The following is a 9,083-nucleotide window of genomic DNA, read 5'->3' on the forward strand; positions in this document are numbered from 1 at the left end:
TACCCAAGCGTAATGGTTCACGAAACTTACGGCAGGTTTTTGGTCATTTCGCCGGTGGAACGTTCTACCGCAATAGGGGTGCCCTAATTCCGACCTAGTGTTTAACAATCTACAACTGTTTTTCTGTCCCAAACAAGTCCTCGTTTTAAGCCACTTGCTCAAAAGTGGCTGTTTCAAAAGCAAAACCTGCATTTTTGACACGCTCGTCATCCCCCGAACAAGTGTCGAATTCAAACAGATTTTTCACTCGTCTGTTGTCGTTGCATTCCAAAACATGTTCATGTAGATTACCTTTCACACTTATGATGTGTTATGTATTATGTATGTATTATGTTATATTTTGTCTTAAGTCCTATGGATACAGAAATAAGATGAAGTAAGAATAAACAGAAGTTGTCCGCCCGGGCGGTGAGTTCAGCACCAAGGACAGAGCCGGCCGTTTTCCCGTCTGTTTACTGTAGCTCAGGCTACGTTAGATATGGTGTTAAACCCTTCCAATCCACAGATACGCTGTAGATTCTGGGATTGTAGCTACTCAAACGAATGGATCAGATGTCCTTTTCCGTCTGTAACCTTCCTTCGTCGGGGCCTCATAAACTCCAAACAGTCGGCAGGTAAAATAGATCAACAAAACTGCTGTCAAGCTAACCGAATAGCTTCGGCACAAGATGCTTGTTTTTCATTCCAGAGTAGAGAGATGTGAACAGAGGTAAGAGTAAAGCAAGAAGAAACAGAAGTTGTCCACAGCGAGTTCAGCACCAAGGACAGAGCCGGCCGTTTTCTGTCTGTTTCCTCTCGCCATGCCGAGATACGTTAGATATGGTGTTCAACCCTTCCATTCCACCGTTCATTTATGAGTAAATCAGCACCAATCTTTACACTAGTACAGAATTGCTATATTTTGGTCTCTTTTCCAACATTAACTAACCACATAGTAAAGTTAGCTTAGCCAATAAGTTAATGCCGTACCGAACAGTATTCGCCATTTCAGACTCATTTCTACATGGTTAGTTTCATTTTAAATCTCAAACAATCCCTTCGATTGTCAACCCTGTGTGTTCTGTATGTAGGGTTGTGTGTATAAGATGGAAGATCGCCACATGTGCTTATGACGGCTCCGTATTGTCGCTAACTAGCAGCCAGGCCAAAGGCTCAGAGGGTGTGATCTTCTTTTTTTTCTTTTTTTTCTGAGGACAGGCGAAAATCAATGCGCGCGCGGATGTCATCCATAAAATTGAGTCGGTGTGGCCTTTAACTTAAAAAGTTTAAGGTTGTATCCATGTGGGAAACAATCACTTCTTCTCTGGTGTCTCCCCCAGGCCGCCTTGGACGGCGCTGAAGACGCCCTGAACGTGCATGACGAACCGACCGGCTCCGCACTCAGGCTGCTGGAGGCAGCGGAAGCCTTCAACATCTCGCAACCAGCAAACTGGTGCCTGAAGGTACGGCAGGACAGGAGTCATGCTCAGGCACGGTTCTGGATGGTCCACGCGTATCCAGAACCATTTGCGTGGAAAATCTACACTCCTGGATACGCGAAGAGTATCCAGATCCGTGCCTGAACCCAACCCTTATTCTTTGTAATTTACTCCTTTTTAAAAACTTTTCCGTGTCCGCCACGGCACTTTATTAGATACAAATGTTCAGTAATATGTCAACTAAATGTACAAAGTCTACTCATCTCATGTGTACAGAGTACATGAAAGGGCAGAATGGAGTCTCGCGCGCCTTATAAGGGGTTGGTTGGTGACGTCATTTCGGATGACTAAGGCGAAACAGACATTGGGAGTGATTAAACGTAATCTGTGGGCATGTCCAACTAGAGTAAAATCACTTGCATACACGTCACTTGTAAGACCGAACCTAGAATATGCCGCGACAGTATGGGATCCGTATATAAAGAATGTATGTGGCGGGAGATTTGAAATTCTGCGCTCTCATATTCATTAAGTACCGTCGTGCCTCCTTAAATAAATCCGGCCCGTTGAATTTTACCCGTTTAGTATAAAGTCTTAGTTGTTGACTATCGTAATCTGACTTTAAAGTTAGCGGGCCACGTTTAGTTTGGCTAGCCGGCAATAGTTTGGTGTAGACAGTGAATCGTGGCGGGAGATTTGAATTTCTGCCCTCTCTTCCTCATTAAGTACCGGCGTGCCTCCTTAATTAAATCCGGCCCGTTGAATTTTACACATTTAGTATAAAGTCTTAGTTGTTGACTATCGTAATCCTTGAGGACTATCGTAATCCAAAGGATTTGCAACATATAATGAATACATATGATATAAAAAACAGGGTAAGCATTTTGCTCTATGTGAATATTTATAACTTAAGGGTTTACATAATCAATAGGAATAAAGCCAGACTAATTTAGACTTATATAATGTTTTGTAATATAACACTGCACTGCAGCAGAATTCCAGTGCTGACGTGTCCTAGCCTGCAAGAAAACTACAGCAGGACAAACTGGCCTTAAATTATCAAATTATCAACCTCCTTCTGACGTCGACCAACAGATGATACTCTGACTAGCCTTTGGTTGAAAGGTAAGACTGAAGAAATTTTCAAAGGTAAGACTTTACATTTTCTGTTCATGTAAGAGGTATTCATATGTCAGGGCAGAGACTTTCATTCTACCGGCAGGAATCCCTGTGCGAGTACCAACAGAAACTCGTCTTGTTAGTGTAATGGTCATTCAGTACCAAGGACAGTACTATCAGTGTGACTGTCATTCAGTACCATGGACTCTGTTGCAAGTGCTATGGCCATTCAGTACCAAGGACATTGTTGTCAGTGTGGATGTCATTTAGTACCAAGGACAGTGTTGTCAGTGTAGATGTCATTTAGTACCATGGACAGTGTTGTAAGTACTATGGCCATTCAGTACCAAGGACATTGTTGTCAGTGTGGATGTCATTTAGTACCAAGGACAGTGTTGTCAGTGTAGATGTCATTTAATACCATGGACAGTGTTGTAAGTCTATGGCCATTCAGTACCAAGGACATTATTGTCAGTGTAGATGTCATTTAGTACCATGGACAGTGCTGTAAGTACTATGGCCATTCAGTACCAAGGACATCGTTGTCAGTGTGGATTTTATTCAGTACCAAGGACAGTGTTGTCAGTGCTATGGTCATTCAGTACCAATGACAGTGTTGTCAGTGTTATGGTCATTCAGTACCAAGGACAGTGTTGTCAGTGTGGATGTCATTCAGTACCAAGGACAGTGTTGTCAGTGTGGATGTCATTTTGTACCAATGACAGTGTTGCAAGTGCTAATGGTTAATTCAGTACCAAGGACAGTGTTGTCAGTGTGGATGTCATTTAGTACCAAGGACAGTGTTGTCAGTGTAGATGTCATTTAGTACCATTGACAGTGTTGTAAGTACTATGGCTATTCAGTACCGAAGGACATTGTTGTCAGTGTGGATGTCATTTAGTACCAAGGACAGTGTTGTCAGTGTAGATGTCATTTAGTACCATGGACAGTGTTGTAAGTACTATGGCTATTCAGTACCAAGGACAGTGTTGTCAGTGTGATGGTCATTGAGTTCATTATTATCATTTACTGGATGCCAGTTGATGACACTGTGGACTATACTACTGTAACTGTACTTCCAGGATGGGTGGGGCCGGGGGGGGGAGTACTCAGTTTTGTGTATTAGATAATTGTGACTTACCCACCTTTTTCTTGTAGGGCTACTGTTTTTACTACATTGCTGGTTAATGTGATGTCTGAAAGTTTCAACAGTCACTGATCATCATATGTTATATACTTATTAAAGGCTAGGCTCAGGTTTCTTGTTACTTAAATTAAATTTGTTCTTGTTGTCAGGACATCATGGGAAGAATGCTGAGATATTTGCTGATTTTCCTTCTCATCATCCTGAAGGATGCCAGAAGCTTCTGGTTAATCAGTAAGCCAGAACCTGACTGCAACAGTAGATGTAAGGCACCCACACACTGCAAATGCAGTGAACTTGGCCTCAAAGGCATCCCTCAGAACCTGCCAACATCCATCTTGAACTTGGATTTGAGACTTAATAAGATTACATCTATAGGTCCGCCAGATCTCACAAGGTACAGGGACCTGAAAATATTAAACCTAGGCGTCAATCAAATAATAGAAATTATGCCTGGTACATTCTCAAAACTACAAAAGCTCACAATATTGTATCTGTACTGCAATAGCATAAATGAAATTAAGCCTGGTGTGTTTTCAAATCTAACGAATCTCAGAGATTTGCACCTTGGCCCCTCTAATCCAATAACTGAGGTTCGGGCTGGTGCATTCTCAAATCTACCAAAGCTCAGAGTGTTGAGACTAGACAACAACCAAATAGCTAACATTCAACCTGCTGCATTCTCAAGTCTACCAAAGCTAACAATATTGAATCTAAACAACAATCAAATTAAAAAATATAACTGGGGTATTTCAAATCCTACCAAGTCTTACAAGGTTGTACCTATCCAGCAATCAAATAATTGACATTCAGGCTGTTCAGTTTTCAAATCTACCAAAACTCGCAGAGTTAAACCTAGACGAAAACCAAATAACTGCAGTTCAGCCTGGTATACTTTCAACTCTACCCCTGCAGCTACATACATTGTCCCTGGGTGGAAACAGTATAACTGAGATTCAGCCTACAGCATTTTCAAATCTACAACAGCTCAAACGTTTGAACCTGGCACGCAACCAGATAACTAAGATTCCCCCTAATGCAATTTCAAATCTACCACAGCTTATAGATCTGTTCCTGGAATCTAACAACATAAATGAGATTCATCCGAAAGCATTCTCAAATCTCCCACAGCTCCTATTGTTGCACCTTCAGTCTAACCAAATATCTGCCCTTCCCTCGCAGTATATGGTATGTTGGCATCTTTTCCTCAAGTAATCATCCGCTACAACCCCTGGCAGTGTGACTGTAAGATCATGGTTCCCTTCAGGCTAAAACTGCATGGGCTTCGTTCGTTTGAAAACCAAATAGTATGTTCCCATCCTGCCAAATTTTCTGGACAGAAGCTTAAAGATATCAACTCTGAAGACCTTATTTGCAATGTGTCAACCATATCACCTGTGCTTCAGTTAGAAAGTGATGACAACTCCTACAATGGCACCACTTACGCATATAACACCCCTGGCTATCACTGGAACAGCAAAGAAAATGCTGGATCAACAGAACGCCCTGTAGGTACCGTATTTGCCACACTGCCTGTAAATGCAAGTAAACCAGATGGCAACAGTTCTTACAGTGGCCAGTTGGAAAGTGCTTTTAACAACAACACCCGCACTCATACCGCTTCAGACTCATCTTGCTATCGCTGGTACTTCAATCGAAATGCTGGTCCAACAGCATACACTGTAGGCACCACATTCACCACAAGTAAACCAGAAAACAGCACTTGTCATGTATCTGCTCCCAGTTTCCCACCACTAGTCGTCACTGCATCTGTCTGTGGTTCAATAGCTGGCTTTGTCCTTATTGGTATCATCATTCTCACAAACTGGTACAAGAGGAGGGATGGGAATCCCGTTCAGGCAAAGATCCCAAAGATGTTTCGAACGACAGAAGTCTTCAAGCGAAGACAACACCAGCTGTTTTACAGCCAAATAATACCTATGAAAGTCTTAACACACCACAAAAGAACCTGCACGAGGAACAAGAAGGCCCAGGTCAAGCCAAAAGTACCACTAGTCATGGAGATAAAAAAATTGGTGCATCTCACTCTAAAAGTTTGAGCAGCGAAGACACCACTGATCACCAATATGAAAATAATGACCAACATGATCCTATAGGACAGGGTCAGTCTCATGCCATCACTAGACCCAAAACAAACACCGCAGCTACTGTAGTGACCAGTGACCATGACCATCAGTATAAAAATAGTGACCAACATGATCAGACAGGGCAGGGTCAGTCTCAGGCCATCACTGTACCCAACAAAAACACCACAGCTACGGTTACAGTAGTCACCAGTGGTCATGATGATCATCAGTATGAAAATAGTGACCAACATGATCAGACAGGGCAGGGTCAGTCTCAGGCCATCACTGTACCCAACAAAAACACCACAGCTACGGTTACAGTAGTCACCAGTGGTCATGATGATCATCAGTATGAAAATAGTGACCAACATGATCAGACAGGGCAGGGTCAGTCTCAGGCCATCACTGTACCCAATAAAAACACCACAGCTACGGTTACAGTAGTCACCAGTGGTCATGATGATCATCAGTATGAAAATAGTGACCAATATAATCCCAGTGACCATGATCACCAGTTTGAAAATAGTGAACAACATAACAAGACAAGAGAGGGTCAGTCTCAGGCCATCACTGCATCCAACACAAACACCACAGCTACTGTAGTGACCAGTGGTCATTATTATCAGTATGAAGATATGAACCAACAAAATCAGACAGGAGAGGGTCAGTCTCAGGCCATCACTGCATCCAACACAAACACCACAGCTACTGAAGTGACCAGTGGTCATTATTATCAGTATGAAGATATGAACCAACAAAATCAGACAGGGCAGGGTCAGTCTGAGGCCATCACTAATCATGATGATTTGTTCCATAACCATTATGGTAGTAATCGAATATACTCCACAGAACAGGTCATGTTAGAGCCCAATTGTGTTTACAAATGTAAGAATGTTCAGACAGGGCAGGGCAAACCTCAACATGCAGCCAGTGATGAATTGATGGATAATAGAATTTCTCTAGTATACAACACAGAACTGGCTGTGTCAGAGCCTAATCAAGTGTATAAAATGTAAAAATGTTCAGACAGGGGCTTTAGAATGGTCCGTACTTTTTGCCAAAAACAGTTACTCAAGCAACTGGATATGATTTTGAAAACGTCAGACGTTTCAGCTAGTATCCACTAGCTTTCGTCAGTGACTGAGAGACCAGAGGGGAAAGCAGGTTTATATACACAACCTGTTGATTGATATGCAAATAAAGTGAAGACAAATTTTTTGGAAGTCGAAAAAGGAACAAAAGTCAGACAAGTCAAGACAAGATGATGCAAATTAGTCTGAAAGCTCCTGTTATACAGGACAGACAACACTTAAGCTCCTGTCCTGTATAACAGGAGCTTTCAGACTAATTTGCATCATCTTGTCTTGACTTGTCTGACTTTTGTTCCTTTTGTGCAGGATGTTACCTTCGCATTGTCTCGCGCTACATGTATACTATTCCATTGGGTAAGGATGGGTAGACAAATATACTGCATTTCCTCATACTGGAGACTTTTGTTAAGATGGTACAAAAAGGAGTGTCATAGTTACTGAGGAGTCAATTTTTTGATAGTGAGGGATGGTTATTTTGCATTTGCTCGTACAGCAGACTTTATGAATAAACTTACACAAAGTGTAATGTGGGAACGCTACGAGGATCAGAAGCGATCCGGAACGGTAAAAAAAATGACGCCTCCCCTCAAACACATAATCTTATCGTACATACAGATAATGATTCAAAAGTAAAGATTGAAGCATGAGTCAAGTACACATTGAATCTTCATGACAGTTTAATTGCAAAATGAAACGTGTTACTTGTAATAACAAGATAGGTGTTAAAACACCTTGGCGACGCAGAGGGGTAGTGATGTTGCATGATTTTGACTTAGGCCCGTAAGGCAGAGAAATGTATATTTTACCTGATGTGAAGTACGTGATATACCAAGAACGTGTTATTTTTTTGTGGACAAGAACAATAAATGTCTACTGTGACAGCTTGTATGGTGAATTGATCTTTCAGAGATTGGTATATATTAGTTCCTGCACATTCATATGCTATATAAAATCGATAAGGTCGATGTTCAAGAATGTAATTGATTCGGCGTGTCATTCGGATAATAAATACACTACTGTTGAGCCCTGGAGAGATCCAAACTCACGGTCGGGAGCCCAGATTAGAAAGAATACCAGACAGTGACCAGTCCCAGGCGGGCCCTTCAAAAATGGGTGCACATGTCAGCTATATAGGTCAACTTCTAAAGTTACGATGGCATCTCCTTTGTTACAACATAAGCCTTATAGATGAAAGATAGTTCTTCCTCTATTTCGTATCATTCTTTATCATATCTTTATATTAGATGTATAATATTAGATATATGATAACACAGTATTTCACTAGATTCAAAATTACATAATATCTGAATGACCCAATCTTTGCAGCATTGATATTTTTAAAAAGGATGTGATACTGAGCAGAGAAAGAGTTGTTTGTTTCATGTGATGTGATATTCTGTGTCAACATTTGGTACCGTTGGTACCTTCTTGGCGAAGGTAACAATATCGACGGTCCGCATTTAGCAAAATTAAGAGCCATAGTTTGAGTAAATTTCTGCCCAACCGGATCCCAGTCCGATATCATGTTTCGATGGCGTTGAACGGTCATGTATCCTGGTAAGGCCACACCAAGTAAATTTTATGGATGACGTCCGCGCGCGCATTGATTTTGGCCTGTTCCTAGAAAAAAAACAAGAAATTCCGCTTCCTGTTACTATGACCAAAGAGTCACGACAGTGCCACAAATAGGTTTGTACGGACCAAAGCTTATGAAGCATCAAGCAAGACTTCTATTAGGAATTCAGTTTGGTACATGCTGCCACATTTGAAGAAACTTGCTGACCGCTCCATCTATCTCCCCAAAAGCACAAGACGACAACTGCTGTTCCACCTGATTTATTTCTGTTTTGATGATGAATAAAAGATTTCTTGCTTGTTACACTGTGTCACCTCATTTAATTTGTGTCCTAACATTTGTCGTCTCTTAGTATATTTCTAATATAGGCATCTTGTTTTTTAGGGCCCGTCTTGTTTTTTTTTCGCCCTCTCGCATTAGATTTAGGGTCTCCAAAGGACGTCATCCATAAAATTTACTTGGTGTGGCCTAATTATGTTGAAAAATCCCCGTCGACAGATATACTAGCATGTATCGATGCATTGAAACGTCTGGATAGCACGTTAGAATAACACACGCCCCCCTCCCCCACTGCGTGACGGAAGGGTCATATCGCGATGTCGTAATCGAGTAATTTATGAAGAAACAGGCCAAATGTTCAACAAATTT

At 41.5% G+C, this 9,083-nt stretch overlaps 1 protein-coding gene across 1 annotated transcript; it reads left to right on the forward strand.

Moving 5' to 3' along the window:
* Positions 1-1,319: 1,319 nt before the first annotated feature.
* On the forward strand, positions 1,320-6,526 carry LOC109486734 (the record flags this gene model as incomplete). The annotated part of the gene is made up of 3 exons (XM_019790620.1): positions 1,320-1,442; positions 5,804-6,237; positions 6,316-6,526. Coding segments are annotated over 3 exons (768 nt in total), but the record flags the coding sequence as incomplete, so codon positions are not given.
* Between the last annotated feature and the right edge of the window lie 2,557 nt (positions 6,527-9,083).

Source organism: Branchiostoma belcheri, unplaced genomic scaffold, assembly GCF_001625305.1.
Source record: "Branchiostoma belcheri isolate BF01 breed outbred unplaced genomic scaffold, Haploidv18h27 scaffold821, whole genome shotgun sequence".
NCBI classification, from domain to species: domain Eukaryota; kingdom Metazoa; phylum Chordata; class Leptocardii; order Amphioxiformes; family Branchiostomatidae; genus Branchiostoma; species Branchiostoma belcheri.